The sequence below is a fragment of the Ictidomys tridecemlineatus genome, chromosome 11 (assembly GCF_052094955.1).
Source record: "Ictidomys tridecemlineatus isolate mIctTri1 chromosome 11, mIctTri1.hap1, whole genome shotgun sequence".
NCBI lineage: Eukaryota > Metazoa > Chordata > Mammalia > Rodentia > Sciuridae > Ictidomys > Ictidomys tridecemlineatus.
Window position 1 is genome coordinate 73,079,101 of NC_135487.1, and position 24,325 is coordinate 73,103,425.

A 24,325-nucleotide genomic window follows, 5' to 3' on the forward strand; every position below is an offset into this window, starting at 1 on the left:
CCGCCTGTGTCAGCAGCTGGGTCTGTCAGAATTGCTGTGACAGTCTTTGTCCTCTTTTATCCTGCCTAATATGGATGATGTATTCTATTCTGAGAAGCATTGCCATTTAGTATTTTTACATTTCATTCTTCCAGCTTGGTACTTTTGTGTTCTTCTGAGGAGGAAGAAAGAGGATAACTTTTGCTACAGTTTCTAAAATTAGTTTGAATGATTTCATTTTTTGCCTGTATAAAGAAACAGAGCCACATTGTGTTGTTCCTCTTGCTTGACAGCCCTGGCTTCCCCCTGAGATGACAAGTAGTCATTATGAGCACTTTCTTTAAGTTCTACATTTATATCTTCTCAGCAAAATATTCCTCGGGCTTAAATCTAAACAGAAAAGAGGACTGACACTCATTTATTAACATGATGGAAAATGATCCGCCTACCTCAAAGAAATGCAAAATAAAACAACAGTAAGGTCGTTTTTTTTCATGTGTGGAGTTGGCAAAGGTTTTTTGTTTGTTTGTTTTCTTTTGAGTGTGTGTGTGTGTATGTATTTTGGTGAGGAGTATTAAGTAATAATTCAAATCTATTGAGAATGCTGTGATATATTGTTTGCAAGAAAGATAATCGGTATAACTTTCTTGGGAAAACAAGTTGTTGTAATTTGAGGCTTAAAAGGTTCATGCTCTTTGACTCAGTGCTCTTGTTTTGGAATTCTGTGTAAAAGAAATCACATGAACAGAGTATGGAGATGTTGACAGCATTGTTAGTAATTTAAGAAAGAGAATCTATGATCCAGTAGGGAAGAGAGTTTGTAAACTATGACATATCCATGCACAAACTATCGCGCTTCTATCAAAAATGATGTTTAAGAGAAACTTAAAACAACAGGAAAGCCCATAATATATAATAGGAGACAAACACAGACCTAAGTGTTGTGCCACTGGATCGAACAATGGTGTAATTGCAAAAATAGTGGGTAAGCAAACAACAAAATCAACGTCAAAGCTGGATGGAGAAAACTGTCCTAGACACCCAGTGTTTTTCTGCCTTGTCCCCTGTGTATCCTAAGAAGTACACATGTTTTCAGTGAAGTTTTCTATAGTAAAGTGACTGGTGCCTCAGTAATAATACTCATTTCATTCTCCACTAAAAATTGGATGCCTTGAGAATTACTGTTGTGCTGAGATGTGTAATTTGGGATGTGATTTCTCTCCCTGGGTATCAGTCCACAACTTTTTCGAGAGGACCCAAAGGTGATGTCTTTAACACCCCTCACTTTTTAAAGAAGTTGTCTTTTTCATCTTTGTTTCATAAAATTACAATATATGTTAGAAATTTTAGAACCATATAAGTGGATAAATTATCTTGTAGTCCTCTGATACATAAAATATGACAATATGTTTATGATTTCTCTTTAGGAATTCCTCAAATTGAAACTAATTGCAGAGTTTCTGGTTGACCAGCATTCATAGGGTAAGATTAACGTCCTGAATTGTGAACACATGTAAAAATAATTACAATTAGGTTGGTAGCTTGGGGCAAGTAAGTACAGAAAGAGATTGATATTCTTACAGATGTTTTGAGTAAAATCATTTTAATGTTTTTAAACCAGTGAAGCTAAAAATTGAAATCAGAATGTATTTTAATAAAAATGTCATTTTCCTGTCCTTTGTGGGTTTTGCAAGCAGGAAAATATACATGTATGTTTGTGTGTGTGTGTGTGTGTGTGTGGTGGGTGGGTATTTGTCACCTTCTTGACATTAAAGATCTGAGGAATTAAGTCCCTGTCTCCTGAGTTTTGTCTGAGGTGGCATTTTTAATGCATAGAATCAACACACCATTTTTCTGTGAATAAAGAGTGGCTGTGCTTTCCTTGAGTATAGGCAAAATCAGAAATAAACAAGCCCTATCTTCTGTGCTTTCTACAGACAGTCTTCTTCTAATTGTGCAAGATTAACCTTAAGTTAGCTCTGTGGCAGGGCTCTTGACCTTGACACGATGAATGATGAGTGTGCGGAATGATGAGTGTGCGTGGTGTTAAATAGCACAGCTTTCCAGTGTTTTGATTACAGCATGTGTCTTAAAGCACCCCCCAGTTCTGGACATACAGCCCAGGTGAACAGTGGTGAGGATAGTGGGTCTGTTACCTACTACATTTTGAACACTCTTCTTTTTATAGATGAAGGTAAAAATCCTTTGAATTTTGGGGTATGTCCATATTTCCATGCTGATTCTTCAAACTGACTGTAAATTTTTTAAAGCTGATAACATCTCTTGCCACCCCCTACTTGACCCTCTACTTGACCGACCCTCTGTGGCTCTTCCATCACTCCTGGATTTGTTATACAGACTCTTTCCCTAGGCTGAAGCCTATCACTCTCCTCCTTTCCCCAGGCTCCTGACATCCCAGCTAGAGTGGTTTCTGTTCTAATCCTTACTCATCTATGAGCCTCTTCTACTTGTCCTGTGATTGGCTTTGTTTCATTCTCCATCTACAATAGTTCCTCTAAAGAGGCTTTCTAGACCTCTGTCTACAGCAGCTTTCTAGTCTTTATAGCATTTCTGATCTGTATTGTGCTGTGCACTAGTTATTGTCTCTTCCCTCACAATAGTGAAATCCAAAAGAGCAGAGAGTTGGTCTGTCTTGCACAGCTTTATTTTTCTAACTCTTAGAACTCCTGGTACATGACAGGCTTTCTAAGTATTTATTGCATGAACAGACTAAAATTTCCCTCTGTTTTTGGTTGATGATGCCATTCAGTGATGTTCCAGCTATTCTCTGGGCATTTGAGTAGAACCAAATGTAATATTTATTAGATTTACCCCATCATCCCACTCATTTGGGAACTGAAATGACAGTATTAGGTGGTATGCCACATTCAACTCTGCATTTCTTCTCTACAGTGGGATCATGATCCTGGGAAAGGAGACAGAAGCCCTCATATTCTATCATAGGGTGTCCAGCACCTCACCAGGGAATTCTTGACTGCTCAGAGGGATAAGCCTCCTAAGAAATTAAAGTCTAGAATAATTAGAAAAGATCAAAAGACAAAGTCAGAACGGATAGTTTTAAAGACAGCCCTGATAGTCTAGTCCGCACAGGAATGGGAGCTAGACAACTAGAAAATGGATCCTGTAGTTTATTTAAGGGAGTACATCAAAGACAGGGGTAAGGTTTCAAGGGTAGAGTCTTGCTTCCTGATATCTTGCAGTCAACAGGTTAATTGACATCTTGGCAGGTCACACCCATCTTAGAGAGGCTGTGTGGGACATGGCAGAGTGGAATAGAAATTCACAGTGTCTCTGAGCAGTCAACCAGAGGAAATGTCTACTGGAAGTTCCTAGACACCAGATTATCCTATCTACTAGGCTACGATGTGCAGCACAGTCCACACACAGCCCACAGATGGCTTGAGACAATATTCTTTTCATATGCCTTCGTGGTATCTAGCCTTTGCAATTAATAAATATTATGTTTTTAAGTATTATTAGATCTGACAAAAGCTAAAATATGTCTTTCATTTAAATTTATAATTTAATGAAAATTTCTCCAACTATTTACAACTTCACATTTGTTTTATGGGAAGACCTATTACTAATCAGGCTAGATATCCAGAATGTATGCCACTAAGCTCCCAGATCTTTTCAAATTAGGACCCTTAGTTCTAAGCCCATGATCATAGTGAAGCCACTAAAATGTGTCTGAAATTGTTTTTTTATTTATAGAAAATGAACCCTGTTTTCAATGGGTCTTCCTGGATTAAATAGGACATATAATTCTGCTCTTGGGACAGGTAGGTCACCTGTGGAAGTCTGAAGAGAAGAAATGGAATGCTATGGTGTGGTTTACCAGAGACTGCAGGGTGTCTAGGTTTGGCCCTACTTTATTTTAGGGCCTGCTTACTTGAGTGGGGTGTTGGAAAGTATTTTTAAAAACCATGAAAGTTGGAGGATTTGATGTTGGCTTCTGTTTATACATTCTAAGAATATTTACTTATTTTAGTTGTCAATGGACCTTTATTTTACTTATTTATGTGTGGTGCTGAGAATCTCGAACCCTGTGCCTCACACATGTTAGGCAAGCACTCTACCACTGAGCCACAACTCCAGCTTCAATACCTTCTAAGAATTATCCAGCTACTGGAAGCTATGTTCTGGTATAAATATTTCAATATGTAACTGTTACTTTCTTCATTTTAAATGTAACTTAGATAATAATGTAGGCCACTGAAAGCATCAAAGAACTGAGGTCTTTTCCTAAAAAGAAAATTTTCACCTAAATTGGATATATGATGTATTCTGTTATCACCAGAAACCAAGAAAAGTGAAATGGCGTTCCTTAAAGTTCAGAAGAACTCAGATTCCACTAGGATTTCTAGAGTTGTTCCTATGGTCTTAATTCATTCTGTAACGTGACTTATTTATTTTTTTTTCTGCAGTTTATTATCAATAACTTTCTCCTGGGGCTTCAGAGAGTTTCATACTCTTTAGAATATTGGGTATGGTTGTTTCACAGACCCATTACTACTTTACAGTTTGGGGTAGGAAATTGCTAAATAGTAGTGACACATTTCTATTTTTTGCCTTCCCTCTATAATTTGACTATAATGTCAGTTTCTTTCCATGAAACTCAGATTTGTGTGCCCCAGAAACATTTGCTTTTCCTTTACCTCACTAATCCTGCTTCTCTATCCTTTTTTACTCTTCTTCATCTGATGATCCATCCTCATATGGACAGGGATTTGGTTTTCACTCATTAAATTATTTTCCTCAAAGACTCCTTTACTGAGGATCCATTGGCTACTTAAATGTTTATGGCATCCTATGATGAATTAAAAGTGATTGTAAACACTTAGCAACTCCTCCCATCTGTTTCCCTGCCTTTGACTCTCTACTGGCTCTGTTATATTTTTGGATCAACAGGATGTGGCAGAAATGGGGGTGTAGTAATTTCTAAGACTGGGCCTTAAGAGACTTGCAAATTCTGAATTTGTATGCATAGAACATTCCCTCTCAAAACATCCCCTTTGCTGTGAGGAAGCCTAAAGAATCAATGTGGAGACTGCCAAGGGCCCAGTCAATAGCACAAGTTGAGCCCCGCAACAAGCAGGCAGCCCAGGTACCAGTGTGGCATAGAGGCATGTTGGACCTTCTAGCCACCCCAGCATCCCAATGAATACCAAGCGAAATGAGACTGCCTCATCATCCTACAGTATTATCAGATACAGCGAATCATTATTTTAATCACTAAGTTTTGGTATGGCTTGTTACACAAAATAAATAAGCAAAACCAAAAATTGGTACCTAGAAGTGAGGTACTACCATAACAAAACATCTGGCATTGGCTTTGGGAAAAGGAAGCAGTGGAGGTCTGAAGGGGGTAGTAAAATTAGTATTAATGGTGTATAAAGGTCAGTGAGGAAATTGTTATTGGAGGATATAAAATAGCACTCATATGTTTTATTGGCAGAAAAATAGGCTAAACCATCACCTGCAAATCACATAGAACACAGAAAATGAACCTAACAACCTTGTGGATCTAGGGTAGGAGATTTTTTCAGCAGAATATTGAAAGCACCAACTAATAACTTCATTTTTTTAACCACCTATGATCAAAGTTTTACAAGAAAGAGATGCATTAAAGAACAAACTGTCCAGATTGTAAGCAGACTTTAGAGGAAATATTTCCAATCCAGAATTGTCTAGGTATGGAAATAAAACTGTTTCTTATTCCTAGCAACCTTCTCTACTCAACAAAAGATAGTCAAAGAAGGAAAATGGTCTCAGGTCCAAAGATCAGATCCAGAGCACTATTACCAGCAAAACTTGGTCTCAAGGTGAAAATAAAAGCAAGGGCACAGCTATAAAACCCTAAATGATAACCTCCTAGATATCTCTGCTGCATGGAGCGCCTTCTAAAAATCTTAAGGATGCTGCCCTGATTTATAAGACACAAGCCTGGCCTTTAAGCCTGAATTTGATGTGATGGTGTGTGAATGTTGGGGGAGAGGGCTAGTGTGCTTTCTGTGGAGAAGATATGTAAGTTATTTAGGGAAGATTTATGGAATTATTTATGGACGGTAGTGTATTAAACACAGCTGCAGATTCTTCATCATCTCACTCTGAGAGGTGTTCTCTGCGTCCCATTCCCTTGAATATGAGCTGTCCTTATATCTCCCTTATCCAATAGATTTTCTTGGACACAGCACTGTGTAACTTCAAATGCTGTGCCCTAAAAGGTCCACAGCTTTAATTTTTGTGCTTATAACACAGTTTTAGAACCCAGCCACCGTGTTCATTGAGGACACTCAAAGCACCCCACTGACTCTCATATGAAGAAGTTATGAGCCAGCAGTATAATGAACAAATGAGGTCATTTTGGACCTTCCAGCCATCTTCGTGCTGGCCAACACCATGAAATACAAGAATCCCCAACAAAATCTCAAGAAATAAAACCTTAATGTTTTTTAAAGCCATTAAATTGCGGAATATGCTGAATAGTTAATCAAAAGTCCTTCCATCTATATACGACTGAGTTCTAGCCACTCCTTCTCCACTTGGGCCAGCTCAAAGTCTTTGTCATCTTAGAATACATTATGCATAAATATCTGAAATTTTTCCTATAATTTGCATTTTTGTATTTATTGTGTAAGTATTTACTATGCACCACATGCTGCAAACTGTAAGGTACTATATTAGCATAGGAACAAAATTAGAATTCATTTGACTCCCACTCTGGACCTCCATCAGAAGTTGCTACATGGTGTTGAGTTTTAATTTATAATAAGTATTTTAGTGATCTTCCTGTTACTGTGACAGAGCACTTGAGATAATCAATTAAAAAAGAAGAAAAGGGTATTTTGGTTTGCAGTTTTGGAGGTTTCAGTCCTTGATCAGTTGGCCTTATTGCAAGGAAGTACATCATGGCTAGAGCATATGGCAGAGGAAACTGCTCATGGTATCATGGCCAGGAAGTGAAAGAGATAAACTATGGGGAGGCTGCCAGCGTCTCACCAGGGGGTCCTTTTTCCTGTGTAGGAGGGGAAAAAGGACAATGGGAGAAAATAAGTCACAAATAATTAGTGGAGAACAAAAGACAGAGTTAGAAAAATTGTTTTAAAGGAGAGCACCTGATAGGCCCAGCCCACACAGGAGCTGAAGCTGGACAATTAGAAAATGGTCCCCTGATTTATTTAAAGGGGGTACAACAAAGGCAGGGATAAGGCTTCATGGGTGGAGTCTTGCTTCTTGATGTCTTGCAGCAACAGGGTGATTGGCATCTTGGCAGGTCACACCCATCTTTGAGAGGCTGTGTCGCTGCAGCAGGATACCCCATGTCCTGTGCTGTGTGGGACCTGGGACAGAGCTTGAATAGGGTCACATGTGTTTGGGTGGTCCTGGCCAAAAGAAATTTCCACTGGAAGTTCCCAGACACCAGATTCTCCTATTCACTAGGCTATGATACTGGTGTAGTTCATGCACAGCCCATGGATGGCTCTCCACAAGAAACAGCAAAGGGTCCAGGATCCCATTATCTCCTTGAAGGTCATTCCCCCCACCCACTCACCTGACTTACTTTCTCTAGGTGTACTTTTTTTCCCCATAGTTATAGATGGAGATTTGTTTATTTTTTTAAATGTGGTGCTGAGGATCAAACCCAGTACCTCACACGTGCTCAGCAATCACTCTACCATTGAGCCCTAGGAGCCACTTTTTAAAGGTTCTATCACCTCCCAAGGTGGGGGATCTAACTTCTGACACACAGCCTTTGGAAGATTTTTAAGATCCAAAATATAGCAGTGACTATTTCATTCTTTGCTTTCTTTTCAAGCATATTATAAAATTTACACATATTATTTCTTTACCCCATATTGAAACAGATTTTCAGACTTTTTAGTCCCTCCTCCTTCAGTCTGTCCTGCCAGTGACTCATTGTTCTACTCCTCACATACCCAAGTCTCTGAAGCTCTAACTACAGTCGGGAGAGACAGCATTGTAGACATCTAGTGTAATTGCCAAGAAGATTTAAAAGATATGCATTTTTTCTCCAGATAATTTATTGCCAATCTATTTTACAAGTTTTCTCCTCCTGAGGAAAATTTTTGCCTCACCTAGACCACTTGGATTGTTCTGTGGGGATAGGGCTTGTGATTAGGTTTCTTTTAAAAGTGCCCCCAGACAGTTCCAATGTGAAGCCAAAGTTGAAAACTGCTCTCTCAAAACTGTGATTCTCAAAAGGTGATCCCTAGACCAGTAGCATCCAATTTAGAATTTGTTAGAACTACCTTATGAACCAGAAACTCTGAAGGTAGGATCCTATCACTTTATGTGTTTTGTTTGCCAGACAGGGTCTTGCTAAGTTGCCAAGGCTGGCCTTGGACTTGCTATCCTCCAGCCTCAGCCTCCTGAGTAGCTGAGATCATTAGCACCATGGCAAGCTCACTTTTTGTTTTAATAAGCTCTCGGCAATTTTTATGGACATTAATATTAAAGAAACATTCTACCAGATAGATCTATCTCTTAGTTTCTTTCTAGGTCTCTAAACTATGACCAAGTTTGGAAAGGATGTTTGTTATCTGAAAGTCTATGTACTGACAAGATCTGAAGGAACTGGTAAGGGACATAGGGAACAGATATATCAAATATCCTTGCTACTAGTGATCACATAAATACAGGCAAAATGCTAAATGCTGGGCTTCAGATTTCTGAAGTGCAGTTAAATGGGTTGTTTTATTATAAAGAAGAGGGGCAAATAATTCAGAGGTACAGATACATTATTTTCTAAGGAGATAAATAAAAAGAGGCAAATTTAAATTATAGTTAAATATAGGTTAGAACTGATAAACATTTTGACAGAATGTAAGGTTTTTTTATTTATTTTTTATTGGTTGTTCAAAACATTACATAACTCATGACATATCATCTTTCACACATTTGATTCAAGTGGGTTATGAACTCCTATTTTTGCCCCAAATACAAGTTGCAGAATCACATCAGTTACACATCCACATTTTTCCATAATGCCATATTAGTGACTGTTGTATTCTGCTATTTTAAATCAAGTTTCAGTGAGAGTAGTGTAGAGAACCCCGGCTTTCTGGGATCAAAGGACAGATCTTTGAAAAAGCATGTCGTTCTCAGCATACAATGACTCTAAATACCATCTGATCCTCATTTGTTTATTTTTTCACTGGTTATTTTGGAAATGCTTTCAAAGTAAAATAAGGTCTACTGGGAAATAAAGATGCCTAAGTTGAGTGGTGTTGTTCCAGTCTTAGAGACTTTGGGATGAGATTGTCAGATGAATTCATGTGTTTTGAAAAGCTTTTTATGATTTTTTAATGAGATTTAAAAGCTAAAGGAATGGGATTAAGACCATAAAATCTGGTACTCTTAACATAATTTCTTTGAACTAATTTAGTGCATTTGTGTATTAGAAATAGGGATTTCATTTGGATTGAATCCTCATTCTTTGCCAAAATATGGTTTGGAAAATGTTTAGGGCACATGCAAACTGTATTAAAAGGTATAATGGCTCTAATTCCAATTAAGTACTTCAATTAGAAAAATTAGCAGCATTTGATAGGTAAGAATGCTTGAAAGTTTGCATGTATCCTTTAATCAAGTTGCTATGTATTTAAATATTAAGTCTTAGATAATTCAGTAAAAATATTTAGTAGAAAATATTTATGCTAAGAGAATAGGTTACATGGTATGTATCCATAAAACTGAGACCTTGCAGTAAACTACATTTGCATCCTTGTTTTTCAAGATTATAATAGAACTCAGTTACAATGTGGATGTTGGGTGAAAGAGCTCTATAACTTTTTCTCCAGCTTTTGAGAAACAGACCTCAGCACAGCTCATTGGATTTACTGAGATATTACCTTGTGATATGGCATTGACAAGGCTCAGGCTTGGAGTTCCTAAGTTCCAATTGAAGTTGTTTCTTGATGGTTTTGTTGCTTTGAGCAAGGTATTTTCCACTAACAATAAATTCTTATTTGTTCTTATTGACAAAGGAAATCTGAATTAGGTGATTACAGGAAAAGTCCATAATTTTTAAAAAGGCAAACAGGAAAGTCCTTTCCAATTCATTTTCAGATGGAATGAATATAGCAAACATGTTCAGGAGTGGTTCAAAGGTAGATTGATAGTAGTTTCTTATTATGATAATTTAAAATTGTTATTGTTAGTTGGAGGTTGATATCTCTCTTTCATAAACATACTGCCTATAAACTAGGAAATGTATTTGTAATATTAAAGGAAAACTTGTGTAAGGAGCATCATGATGAGGGAGTAGCATTCTGGAAATTATAGATGTAGTGCTGTGGAAGAGTATGTAAAGTGTGTCACAATCAGAGTGTGCATATGTGTGTGCTGGCTATTGAGCCCAAGGCTCATGCATGCTGAGCACACATTCTACCTCTAAACTCCACCCTAGTGCTCCATAAGTCTTTATCCTGCTGTCTGCTTCTAAATGCTGTCATGTTGTAAATTTATTCTCTGGTAGTGCTGAGTTAGTGCAAAGATAGGTTATCTGATATTCTAATAGAGCTTTCTAGCCCAATACAATTTGGGGCAAATACTCTTTGCTAGAATTTAAATACATAATATAATATTATAATATTATAATATTATATATATATATATATATATATATATCTTAAGGGAAAATAAAACCCTTCCTAGCAACTGTTTTGAGTTTCCATGGACACTAAAAATATATTTTTTCAGACTCAATTTTTTTTAATATAGCATTTCAGAGTTTTCCTGCAGTTCAACTGTCACAAGTGATTGTAGTATATGCAAAGAATGGCTTTTGTTAACTTACCGAATTTTTTTTTTAAAAAAAACTAAGTACATACTAATATATGTAATGACGAATTCAGGGAATTTCAGCCATATTTCTGAGTTGTGTATGAGAAAGTCTTCTTGCCTTGTGACTTTTTCTAATGAAACTGGTAGACTAAATTTTTGGAGCATATATATTTGGATAGAAGTGTGGTTTTAAATTAGAGTGCAGAAATTACATGGTTTGACAAGCCATCTGAGAAATGCAAATAAGACCAACTGTGTATGAGGCTTAGTGAGAGAAATTAACATACGCAAACTATTTGGGAACAGCTAAGTGTTATAGATACAGAATTTTAAAACATGTTGGACCTAAATTTCTGTAGAAACTACTCTGTAATTGAAAAGGGAGTTCAGGGTATGAACATGGTCTGATGGGTATGGGTGGGGACTGGTATATACAGCTTTGCCAGGTTGTGCCTCTGAGTTGAAAGTAAACTAACCTATGATAATCTATTGGCCATATCATGTCTCCTGATGGAGAGGGTCTGGAAAGACAGTTTCTGCAATGTTTTTGTTCATTGGAATGAATATATGTCTTTCAAGAATCTTATGCTTTCTCATAGAATGAAGACAAACTCAGAGATGGTGTGTCTAAGAAACTTCAAAAGGTGTAGACCCCCTGATTGAAGCATAGCTGATTTATTTGATTCATTTTTTCCATTTTAGTAAGTATAAATACTTAATAATTATTTTGGTCAGTGTTGGCTAGTATTCCTTATTGAGTAAATCTCTGTTGTCTGCCAAATACCTTTATCATTGTTTGAACTGTTTGTTTCATTCTTCCACAGTTTCAGTTGCATAAAAGAATTTAATTCTCAGGGTCCTTAGAGGACAAATATGTCACCATAAACTCAGAGCTGGAAAAGCCCTTAGAGATTATCTAGTTCACTCTCTTTATATATTACAAAAAATTCCTTTACAGCATCCCCAAGGGATGGTCATTTTATTCATCTAGCCCCAGCTAGTGACAGGGAGCTAAACTGTTTCAAAGAGTTGATGTTCCACCAACAAATTGAAGCACCTCTCTAAATCTTCTACCCACCCAGTTTGCATCTGAAATAAATCCATTAGTTCTTTCATTCATGACGTAATTGCACAAAAATGTAAAGATAAGTTCTCATCTTTCCTAGTCATCCTTTATCTCAACTGAATGTCATTGATTCCCTGTATCCCTCTGCCAAGAAGGGTTTTAGATGGCAGCTCCTAATGATTTTGTTGCCCTTTCTGTCTTCAGCCCATAACTGAGCATTAAGTTCCAGGTGTGATTTCACCAGACAGGCACAAAAGACCTGTCACCCTTTTATCTGGGTTCACAAATTAATGTGGCCAAAGGCTATAAATCACTGTTTTAGCATAATAGCTATTATACAATTAGCTGAAGTATGCACACATGACAGTTAAAATTCATACATATTCTTAACATGTTCTTTCATCCAGCAATATTTCTACTATTCTCCCCACCCATCATGCTTATCGTATTTTGGGGTCTAAGTCCACAGCTACATATTTATCTCATGTAATCCTCTTGTTTTTGGTTTTTGTCTTGTCTTGACATGCAATTATGGTTAACCACAGTGGGGGCAAGGCAGAATGGGAAGAATTGAGAGTCAGACCCACTAACCTAGAGTAAGGGAGGAAAGCTCTGGAGAAGTTATATAATCAAGCCACAGGGCTTAGGAAGAAGTGGAATACATATATTCGATAAATGCCCAGAGAGAATATAGCAGAAAGTGGCACTGCAGTTCAGAAACTAAAATCCGGGATCATGGGACTCCTAGCAAAAGGGGGAGAGCATGAAGGGATAGGGCTTAGAGTCAGATGGTCAGGAATATGTTCAGACCTGCAAAAAGAGAAGATGCTTATTAACAGCATGCCTTTGTGATGGGATTATAAGGTTCAAGGCAGGAACTAGTCTCCCATGAGAGCAAGAAAGGTTTCTTTTGAGGGTGCTGCAGGTAACAGATTATCTAACAAGAAACTTAGGCCTGGGAAAGAAACATCAGACTCAAGAAAGCCAAGAGCAAGGCTGGGGATGTGGCTCAAGCGGTAGCGTGCTCACCTGGCATGTGCGGGGCGCTGGGTTCGATCCTCAGCACCACATAAAAATAAAGATGTTGTGTCCACCAAAAATTGAAAAATAAATATTAAAAAAAAAAAAAGAAAGCCAAGAGCAGCCCCTGAGCACAATTAGAGCTGGACTCTCCAGCAAACAACAACAGTGCTACCATGGTCTCTTTTTTTCTTTTTCTTATCAGACACTTCATAAGCTCCATGTGTTTCCTTTTAGCTTATTCTGCACCAACTTATAGGTGGTCTGGATTTTACTAATTAGCAATTGTTTAAACAATTTATACAAATGTGGCTAAACAGAAATTCTCAGGAGAACTGTCTGAATCCTTTTCAAGGTAGAGATATAAAATGTGTCTTGTTTTTCTAAAGGCAAAAATATTAATAGAGTGTGCCTTAATCACTTATCTGTTAGCACTGTGCCATTACGACATTAAACATGCCATATTATCAAGCCGAGGAAGCTGAATCTGTTCTGACTATAAAGTAGAAAATGTATTGAATCCCAAGGATTGAGTATTCTAACAGGATTTTTCTTCCCTGTACCTTGTTCAATCATTATTCTTATTTCCCAACTTTAAATACTCAATTTTCTTTCTTTCTTTTGGGAAAATGGGGTGGGATAGGGGCAGTGCTGATTATCAAACCCAGGGCTTCACACATGCTGGTCAAGTGCACTACCACTAGCCAAATCACCAGCCCAAATATGCTGTTTTTAAATACTCATATGCTTAAATTGTAAAGCAAGAGCTGAGGAAAGGAGATGATATAGTCGGTGACAGTTTGGGAAGAAATGGGTAGATTCCTGTAAGCCAAAGGGGGAAACCCTTATAACCAGCCTTGCACAAATAAGGTTCCTTTTTGTGTTTAGAACAACACTTAGGTTATAAATGATGTTCCAGACATGAAGTGCCATGCAGAAAGGAGCTTACTTAGACCTTCTAGAGAACATGGAATGTTACCATTAGAAATTGGTAGCACAAGAAAATTTGTTCCATGTCACTTAAAAAAAAGAAAACAAGAAAAAAATGGCTCCTGGCTTTTAATAACCCAACCTGGAGTTTAAACTAGGGAGGTAACTAAATAATTGCCTCAAGAACTACCCCCAAATTTCTTTACAGATCCACTCTACCTATCACCAAATGAGCCCCCATGTCAGGGACTTTACGTTGCAGGGTTGGTATGGCCTGTGTTTTCAAATGAAACCAGAAGGTTCATGTGCCCCATGATCAGCCTTGAGCTAAAAATCTACTTGGGTAGGGAATGTACATATAGGCATAAGAATGAAATGTACATGTGAGTACTTGTTTCAGTAGTGTTTCTTTTCTTTTCCTCACCAGTTCCTGTACTCGTGCAAAGGAGAGTCATGATTACACTAACAGAGCTAAAATGCTTAGCAGACGCCCAGTCATCTTATCACATCTTAAAGCCATGGTGGGACGTCTTCTGGTATTACATCACCCTCATCATGCTGTTGGTGGCTGTGCTGGCCGGAGCTCTCCAGCTCACTCAGAGCAGGGTCCTGTGCTGTCTTCCGTGCAAAGTGGAATTTGACAATCACTGCGCTGTGCCTTGGGACCTCCTGAAAGCCAGCGTGAACACATCCTCTAATTCTGGGATACCGCTTCCGCTCCCCCTCCGAATCCAGAATGATCTCCACCGACAGCAGTACTCCTACATCGACGCAGTCTGTTACGAGAAACAGCTCCATTGGTTTGCGAAGTTTTTCCCCTACCTGGTGCTCTTGCACACACTTATCTTTGCAGCCTGCAGCAACTTTTGGCTTCACTACCCCAGCACCAGTTCCAGGCTGGAGCATTTTGTGGCCATCCTTCACAAGTGCTTCGATTCTCCATGGACTACCCGCGCCCTGTCGGAAACGGTGGCTGAACAGTCAGTGAGGCCCCTGAAGGTCTCCAAGTCCAAGACTTTGCTTTCGTCCTCAGGGTGTTCAGCTGAGGTTGACTCCAGCAAGCAGTCCCTGCCTTACCCACAGTCAGGGTTGGAGTCAGCCAGCATAGAAAGCCCAACTTCCAGTGTCCTGGACAAGAAGGAAGGTGAACAGGCAAAAGCCATCTTTGAGAAAGTGAAAAGGTTCCGTCTTCACGTGGAGCAGAAGGACATCATTTACCGGGTGTATCTGAAGCAGATAATAGTCAAAGTCATTTTGTTTGTCCTCATCATAACTTATGTTCCATATTTTTTAACCTACATTACTCTTGAAATTGACTGTTCAATCGACGTGCAGGCTTTTACAGGATATAAGCGCTACCAGTGTGTCTACTCCTTGGCAGAAATATTTAAAGTCCTGGCTTCATTTTATGTTATTTTGGTAATACTATACGGTCTCACCTCCTCCTATAGCTTATGGTGGATGCTGAGGAGTTCCCTGAAGCAATATTCCTTTGAGGCATTAAGAGAAAAAAGCAACTACAGCGATATCCCGGACGTCAAGAATGACTTTGCCTTCATCCTCCATCTGGCTGACCAGTATGATCCTCTTTATTCCAAACGCTTCTCCATATTCCTGTCAGAGGTCAGTGAGAACAAACTGAAGCAGATCAACTTGAACAACGAATGGACGGTTGAGAAACTGAAAAGTAAGCTTGTGAAAAACTCCCAGGACAAGATAGAGCTGCATCTCTTCATGCTCAGTGGTCTTCCAGACAATGTGTTCGAGTTAACGGAAATGGAAGTGCTCAGCCTAGAGCTTATCCCTGAGGTCAAACTGCCCTCTGCAGTCTCGCAGTTGGTCAACCTCAAGGAGCTTCATGTGTACCATTCATCTCTGGTGGTAGACCATCCTGCCCTGGCCTTTTTAGAGGAGAATTTAAAAATCCTCCGCCTGAAATTTACTGAAATGGGGAAAATCCCACGCTGGGTATTTCACCTGAAGAATCTCAAGGAACTTTACCTGTCAGGCTGTGTTCTCCCAGAGCAGTTGAGTACCATGCAGCTGGAGGGCTTCCAGGACCTAAAAAACCTGAGGACCCTCTACTTGAAGAGTAGCCTGTCCCGGATCCCCCAGGTGGTCACAGACCTCCTGCCTTCACTGCAGAAGCTGTCCCTTGACAATGAAGGAAGCAAACTGGTTGTGCTGAACAACTTGAAAAAGATGGTCAATTTGAAAAGCCTAGAACTGATCAGCTGTGACCTGGAACGCATTCCACACTCCATTTTTAGCCTGAACAATTTGCATGAGTTGGACCTAAAGGAAAATAACCTTAAAACTGTGGAAGAGATCATTAGCTTTCAGCATCTTCAGAATCTTTCCTGCTTAAAACTGTGGCACAATAACATTGCTTATATTCCTGCCCAGATCGGAGCATTATCTAACCTAGAGCAGCTCTCTTTGGATCATAATAATATTGAGAATCTGCCCTTGCAGCTTTTTCTATGCACCAAACTATATTATTTGGATCTAAGCTATAACCACCTGACCTTCATTCCAGAAGAAATCCAGTATCTGAGTAATTTGCAGTACTTTGCTGTGACCAACAACAATGTAAGTAAATCCATCCTTTATTTAACCAGTCTTTTGAGGCTCTCTGCTGTGCTTGCAATTTGTAACATAGAAAAAGAAAATGGACTTTAGGACATATTAAACATTCTGTGAGCTTGAGCCCCAGCCCATGTGATCTTAGACAATTTACAAGAACACTGGACATCAGTTTCTTATATTAAGTTTTGATTTGTCATGCAGATTATATGATAAAATATACACATTGGCCCAGTTTCTAGCACATGAATAGTTCCTTGACAAATGTTAATTCTCTTTATTCTCTTTCTCCATTTTCTATAGAAACATCATAGTTACAGTGTTTTAAACTTACTAATTCTAGTAGAGCTTACTTTTTGTCTTGAACACACAGAAAGTTTAATTTTCAGCCTTCCAAATCTGTCATCCAAGTAACTTTTTGTTTAAAAATGCTAAGATTATGAATTATTCATAAATCCTTCTGGAGAGGCAGTTATAAAAGACTCAAGATCTGTATGAGTATCTAGAAAGACAATTCAAAATGAAAGGCCTGGCTCTATAATGCAATACTGGGGCTTCTTGGAAGCTTTTTCTAGCACCCATGTATAAAAATGAACCATAATTTGCAAGAGTACAGCCAAGTTAAGGAAAATGTAACTTCACTGAAACAAGAAAAAACAAAATAAATGAGTAGTTTCCTAGGTTAAAATGTGAAGGAGGAAGAAAAAAAAAAAAGGAAAAAATCTCTGCTACTCTAAAGGGAAAGGGAGTGAGGGTAATGTCCATATGGGGAGAAGGGGAACATAAATCAGGCCTGCCAAGAGATGAAACCGATCTTCCTCTACTTGAAAAATGGGCACTGCTATTTTCTTCTAACCCACCCCAAAATGTATTATCTTCTAGTCTTTTTGTAATTCACATTTTCTTTTTGCTAAACATAGCTATGAGCATGGAGTTGGCTAGTGAACATCATAATCATCAGATACTGGTTTTGAAAACTCTAGTTGTTAGCAAAATGGGGAGATGAGAAGAAAATTCATGCTGATTTTTTAGAACTCAAAGACTTATAAGTAAAAGGGGAGAGTCCATTAAGATAAATGAGAGATCTTTAGATTACAAGGCTTTGAAGCCAATTCAGGATTCAAGTCTGAACACCTGATTGGCACAGTTTCCGAACACCCATACTAGCTATAAGAGAGCTGGGGACACGAGACTCTGGTGGTGTTGGTTTCTCCAGTGGGAAGTAAGCTCTGGTTTCTGCCAAGTCTCAGGGAGTTCTTTAGACACAGAACAGTGTTGGGCAGTCCCCCAGGTGGCCCTGGTGATAGGTGTTCATTAACAGGGCAAGCCAAGGTTTCCTCCACAGGATGTAATAGTTGTTACCACAAACAACAATAAAACGAAATTACGAAAAAACATTAAATGTTTCCTTTCTTAATCATATTTTTGCTGCAGTGTTCCTCAGTACCTTTAACATGTGAAATGCATTGTGCTTCTCCAAGAGGGAGAGATGGTGTGCAACATCTGCCAAATGTGCTTGAGCAAGACACCTTTCTCCTAGTAACTTGTGGGAGGAGTGTTCTATGAAACACACCCTGAAAAGCTGGATGGGGGCTATGTAGAAAGATAAAGGTCATGCACAGGGGATTGCAATAGGATGCCCAGACCTAATAAGAGATAAGAGCATTTAGGAGTAGGTCAGAATGGGGGAGTACCTGGAAGTCTGCCTGCCTAGTTCATGTTTGATTCATCTGACAGTCACTAGGGTGACACTTGAAAGTGCTAGTTAGTCTGAACTGGTTCCTTCAAAGGAGGCTTTGATTGTGTACTTGAAAGGGCTAGGAGAGGGCAACCAAGAAGCAAAACCCCATGGAAAGGCTTAACCAGTTATGATTTAGAAGTAGGGATGTAGATTTTAAAACAAGAGACAAAGATTCATATATTAAAGAAACATTGTTGATCTAGTCTAGAGATTGGCAGCCTATGGCCTAAGTGTCAAATCTGCACATAGCCTGTTTTTACATTGTCAAAAAAGAATAATGTTCATGACACATGAAAATTATGTGAAATTCAAATTTTAGTGCCCAGAAATAAATCCAGTTCTTTTCATTATTGGGCCTATATTACAATATATATATGCATAATTGTTATGTTTTGAATTTTATTAATTTTAAGTATTATGTAGGTACTTACATAACGAGAGAAGAAAAAATTATATTCATTTTTAAGTAATAAAATTCAATTTTTTCTTCTCTCTCGTTACGTAAGTACCTACACAATGTCTTTAGGTTTTCCTCTTGGTCCACAAAGCCTAGAATATTTATTCTTCTGGTCCTTTAAAGAAAACCTTCGCCAACCCCTACTCTAGGCCACTGCCCTTATTTTGCCAACACAGAAACAGCCTCAAACTGATTGACCTGAGGCCTGAAGCTTCCAGGATGGAGCTGGTGTTGAGCCCACGTGTTCCAGTTCTTGTTTCCCTGAGCTTATGTCTCGAGTATATCTTATGTCTGATGCCTTATGGGCAACAGCAGTGTGTGTGTGGTAGTATGAGGTGAGAGAGGAAGAGGCCGGATCCATCCCTCTCCCAGTGGACAGAGGTACCAGATGATTGTGGCATCAATAGTGATGGAGAAACACAAGGTGGGGAGAGGGATTTAACTAGATGTGCTCAATCTTAGAACACTGCAGTTTACACCCAGGTCTTTCAACTTCCACATTTGTGCACCTTTTATGAACTCAAAACTCTATTCAGAAAGCGAATCACATAGAAATTCTCTATAGTACAGCGTCACAGTGCTTCTTGTTGTTTTGACATCACTACTTAAAACTGGAATGTTGAGCCTTGTTTCTTGAAATGATTGAATTTATCCATTTTGTTACTATGTGCTGGGCTGGGAGGTGAGGTTCAGTGGTAGAGCACCTGCTTAGCATGTGCAAGGCCCTGCACCACATACTTCCCAGCACCACAGAAGAATAGAAGAAAACAAGAACATGTCCTGGGGTAGTATATGGCATTGATACCCACCCCCTCCAAAAAAGGAAGAAAGAAAATCTGACCTTGAGAAGGATTCTGAAGGAAAGTCCCACTCAGTCTTTGGGACACAGTGGAATATTTAATAATCAATGGCAAATGGAGATAGAAAAAGAGAATAATCTGTACTAGAGTCCCCAGTCCATTTTGCTGAAGACATTTGGTTGCCAGAGCTGTTGAGTGCTAATGCAGCCATTAGTTTTCCTAGTTTTTTTCAGTTTATTTTATATATGTTTATATTATATATTATAGTTTACTTTCAAACACCATTTTGTTTATAAAGTTTATCATTGCCCTAATGGTCTGTAAATTTTTCTCATTTTTTTGAGAGGAAACCAGTGGGATACTTACTTCCTCCTCTCTGGCTCATGTGTCAAAGTCTAGGGAAAGGAACATACTAAATGAACCTAGGTATAAATTAATGATATGAAACATTTTTATAAAATTGATTGATGTAGGCAAGAATATGTAACCTTCAAGGCAAACTCTTTTTTAAAGTTTGTAAGCAGGTTTTTTTCAGTATAAAATTCCTGAGTTGAAGGAGAGTTTCTTAGGAAGCTCCCCAGCTTCCTTGAGGAAAGTTGAATTCAAGTTGGTGAGTTAAGGCTCTTCTCCTCTGTTGGGCATTGGCATGGAGGGAGGAGGGGTGCCCCAGCCACAGCCCCCCAACTCATTTACAGTAGCACTGTCAAGGGACCTTCTAGCCTCTAGCCCCAAAGACTCTCTCCCCTGCCTTGTGAAGCCCTTCTCCTTTAGTGAGCAATGAAAAGACCACTAAAATCACAGATTCGGCGATTTGAAAGAAGTTAGGTGGGAATGTGTTAGAGCAGGTAGGCAGACAGGGAGAGTGAGGGCATGGCTTCAGGGTAATCACCCAGTAGGAAATCAGTCCCATTAAACAATTGCTGGCAATCTGAAGTTAATGGAAGGCCTGGGATTCCCCGATACAACTCAGGTCAGATACAACTCAGGTCAGGGTACTCTTTTTTATCCCACCCATTGTAGACTAACTGTGCAATCATTTAATGTTTCTCTCTCCCATTAAACCAGTGCTTCTCAATTGGCGGGGTGGGGGGTACTCATGCTCCCTCAGGGGACATTTTTCTGGAGATATTGTTGGTTCTTGGAACTGGGGAGTAGAGAGCAGGAATGCTGCTAAACACCTAACAATGCATAGGACAGCCCCACAGCAAGAATCATCCTACCCAAAATGTCAGTAGAGCCAAGGTTGAGATGTGCATGGCAGCCCGCCTTAGATGAATATTCTGGAAGGCCATCAGTCTTGCTCAAAAGTTCATCCCCTGTACTTTGCCAGGAGCCTGGCACTTACTTATATGAGATACTCAGCACATATTTACTGAATACAAATGAGCCAAGACTTCCCTGTTTTCACTTAAGCACCAACAGGGACCCTCACCCCTGAGCACACTGCATAGGCCTGAATATCTTCCTCCACATGTACGTTCCTGACCTTGCTTCTGAGCTGCAAGTGTCTCTGAGCAGAAGGGGTTGCTTTAAAAAAGAACTGCATTTCTTCGGTCTGTCATTTCTGTTTCTTCTCTCTCCATGTTAAAATGTGTGTGTGTGTGTGTGTGTGTGTGTGTATGCATCTGCTCTTGAGAAGAAATGAATAAATGTATAGATATCTCTCCTTTGCTTATACCTACTATTTGGTGTTTACAGTGATGATCTGTGTTGAATGTTGGTCTTAAGAATGGTGATTTACTTTCAAGGATATTCTTCACTGAATATATGTTAGTTATATAGGAAAGGGAGCTTATTATATAATATAATGAACACTTTTTTAGTGCACTGTAACTAATTTTTAAGTTCATTTGAGAAGTATTTATCCTGTTAAGAAGAGAGTTCTGGATGGCTCCAGAAGCTTGTCTGCCAACAGAACGGGCCTAGTCAGTATGCATTAGCCCATCAGAGGATGCAGGAAGCCCCTGTATCTAGCAAAGTCATTTCCTGTACCCAGGAACCTACCCTGTTTTATAGATGCCGTTTGTCTCCAGCTAATATGTGGAATATTATAGGTGAAGTATATAGTCTAGCAGTCTGACCCAAACCCACCCTCGGTGGAGTGATGAGCTGAAGGGACTATGTGAGCTCAACTTTGTTTGGAGGTCTCTCCAAAATGAACCCTACTTCATATATGCACTGTGGTGCCCTTAGAAACTCAACACAACCCATGCACCATAGAGGGGAGCAGTCAAGTGGAGCAGCTCTAGGAGTTGACCTAGTTTACAGGTTATTTTTCATATTTAAAATTGTCTCTCTGTTACATGAATTATTCAGCTGAAACCATGCCAGAGAACAGGAAGAAAGATAAACACTCAGAGGTGTATGTATGTAGAAGGTGTATGTATGTGTACATGTCTATCTTATATGTTTTTGTCTCTGCTTCTATAGACTTCTTTTAAAAACAGAATCAGGTTGCAGTCTATACTGAGAAAAGGTAGTATAAGAGAACTGGGTGTGGTGGCACACACTTGTATTCCCAGCAACTCAGGAGGCTAAGAATCACAAATTGGAGGCCAGCTTCATCAATTTAGCAAGACCCTCTCTCAAAAAGGGCTGTGGATAGGGGGGAAAAAATGTAAGAAATGGCCTTGTGTCTGTCCTCAGGATGTTTTCAAGGATGTTGCTCATTACATATAAATTCTTTACAAGGACTCTTGAGAATAATTTATTTCTGACTTGGAACTAAAGAATAATTATGATTCTCCTGAGTTACCTTTTTTTTTTTTTTTATCCTGGGCACAATGAGGATGTAAGTATGTTTTCTTTAAGACTCTTGTGAGGATGGTCAGAGCCCAATGAGTTGCCCACCCATGCACAGCGGGGCTTACACATTTGGGTCCTGGCTCCATGGGATACCCCTACCCTAATTTTCCTTTCTCTCCTTCAGCTACCTCATATTTATTGCCATTAATATGTGTGTCTTAGAAGCCTGCAGACATGTTTCCAGGAAAGGTAGCTAGAGCATTAGCAAGTGAATGTACTATCCTACACCATCCAACCCAATCTCACCAGCTGTTTTTGTTCCTTTGCAGATCGAGACACTGCCAGATGGACTGTTTCAGTGTAAGAAGCTACAGTGTTTATTCTTGGGGAGAAATAGCCTAACGGATCTGTCCCCTCATGTGGGTGAGCTGTCGAACCTTACTCATCTGGAGCTCATTGGTAATTACCTGGAAACGCTGCCTCCAGAGCTGGAAGGGTGTCAGTCCCTGAAACGGAGCTGTCTGATCGTGGAGGATAGTTTGCTCAATACTCTTCCTCTCCCTGTGACAGAACGTTTGCAGACTTGCTTAGATAAATGTTGATCAGAGACCTGTGTTGCAAAGGCATTTTTAAACGTATGCCCCAGGGCTTTAAAAGAGAAATAAACTTTCCTAAGTTATAAATATGAAACATGGGTGTGATAATTGTGATGCATCATAACCAAATATCTTATTAAAGCCACTCAATAACTCGCCCTAAGTTAAACAGGTAAAAAGTATAAACACTGAACTGGAACTTTGTGAATAATTGATCTTTAACTTATTAAGGTGTAAGAAGTACCCATTAAGGATGGGTTGAGGAGTGTGAAATTACTGAATCTTTACTTTGCAATTTTTCCCTTTAGGATAGTATAGGTTTCTTTCCTCCTCCTCCTCCTTCCCATCTCCATTTCTTTATTTGCACACCTGTTTTAACTGACTTCCTGTTTTGATATTTATCACCACAACTATAAAAACTCATACATATAAATTTCCCTGATGTAAATGCACCACTGTCTTTGATTTGTGTTCCTACTGTTTTTTTGTTTTTTTTTGTTTTTAGGCAGGGTATATTATGCTTGGCAGAATTCCTTTTTTGTTGGCTTAATTGTTACTTCCTTTCCCAGCTTGCTTAAGTCTTCCTTAATCTGGTTTCTTTCATCAACCATGAGGATCCCTGAGAAAATGCCCACCTTTGGCCTTTGCCTAGAACAGGAGCCAGGGTACATAGGACATGTTACCCTCAGGGCATCCTGAAAATTAATGAATTCTTGAAAATTTCTTCTTATCTATCATCAAAGCCTTTTTTATTTGTTAAAAAATTTTATATAAAATATATAAATATTTTCTATTGTATGGTCTTGGGTTCCATATCTGTGAGAATAATTTTTGTAAGGTACAGAGAACATAGCATTTCTTTAAGAACTATTGATACTTGGTTTGGGCTGTTTATGATTCTCAAGTCTTTGTGCACTCTGCTCCAAAATGTTTTTGTACTCTGCAACTAATTACTCTTGGATAACAAAAGCCTTGTGTTTTGTGCCCTAAAATATTCGGGGGGTTTTCTTGTGAGAGGATGGCCACATCAACTACCTCTCTCTTCCCTAGTCTCTGTGTAATTGTACGGGTACAATTCTTAGTTATTTACAAAAACTGTGATAGAGGGGAGAGGGACAGATTTGGATTTTAAAATTGATTTCAAAATACTTTGTTAGGGATTCAGTAAATGTTAAAGCAAAATGGTTTTTTTTCCTTCATCATCTGCATGATCTTGAGATATGATTATAAAATAAAACATTCAGCATCTATTCAGTGTCTAAGATGAGCTCTCCGAGCTCACAAAGATCCATTTAACTGAAATTCACCTCATGTCTTTAACTCTTCTGGAATACATTTTGCTCCTTTTTTATAAAGAGCTTTGTGTTTGGCCTTTTATTATTGTGCATCATGTTAAATGAATAAAATCAACTGACTCACTTTTGGGAAATGTACATTTTTAATATGTTTTTCTCCAATGGGTCTAAGCATTATGATGCCACCTCATTTTGGATACAACTCTGAAGTAATCTGTTAACTGCATCTAGAAAAAAACTGGAAGACATGATGGGTAAAGGGTACTATAAACATGAAATT

At 38.8% G+C, this 24,325-nt stretch overlaps 1 protein-coding gene across 14 annotated transcripts in view; it reads left to right on the forward strand.

The window, feature by feature from the left end:
• LOC110597321 (volume-regulated anion channel subunit LRRC8B) overlaps positions 1–22,844 on the forward strand; it is a 66,784-nt gene extending 43,940 nt beyond the window's left edge. For 7 of the 14 annotated variants that reach the window (XM_078026678.1, XM_078026675.1, XM_078026677.1 and 4 more), the window contains 4 exons: positions 1,407–1,461; positions 11,409–11,510; positions 14,253–16,417; positions 22,484–22,844. In XM_078026678.1, coding sequence (XP_077882804.1) covers positions 14,279–16,417; positions 22,484–22,756 — 2,412 coding nt within the window. In that variant the 5' untranslated portion in view covers positions 1,407–1,461; positions 11,409–11,510; positions 14,253–14,278 and the 3' untranslated portion in view covers positions 22,757–22,844. Of the gene's footprint in view, positions 1–1,406; positions 1,462–3,714; positions 3,783–11,408; positions 11,511–14,252; positions 16,418–22,483 lie in introns of all 14 variants that reach the window. The other 7 variants (XM_078026682.1, XM_078026681.1, XM_078026680.1 and 4 more) reach the window with 2 other exon arrangements.
• Positions 22,845–24,325: the final 1,481 nt, after the last annotated feature.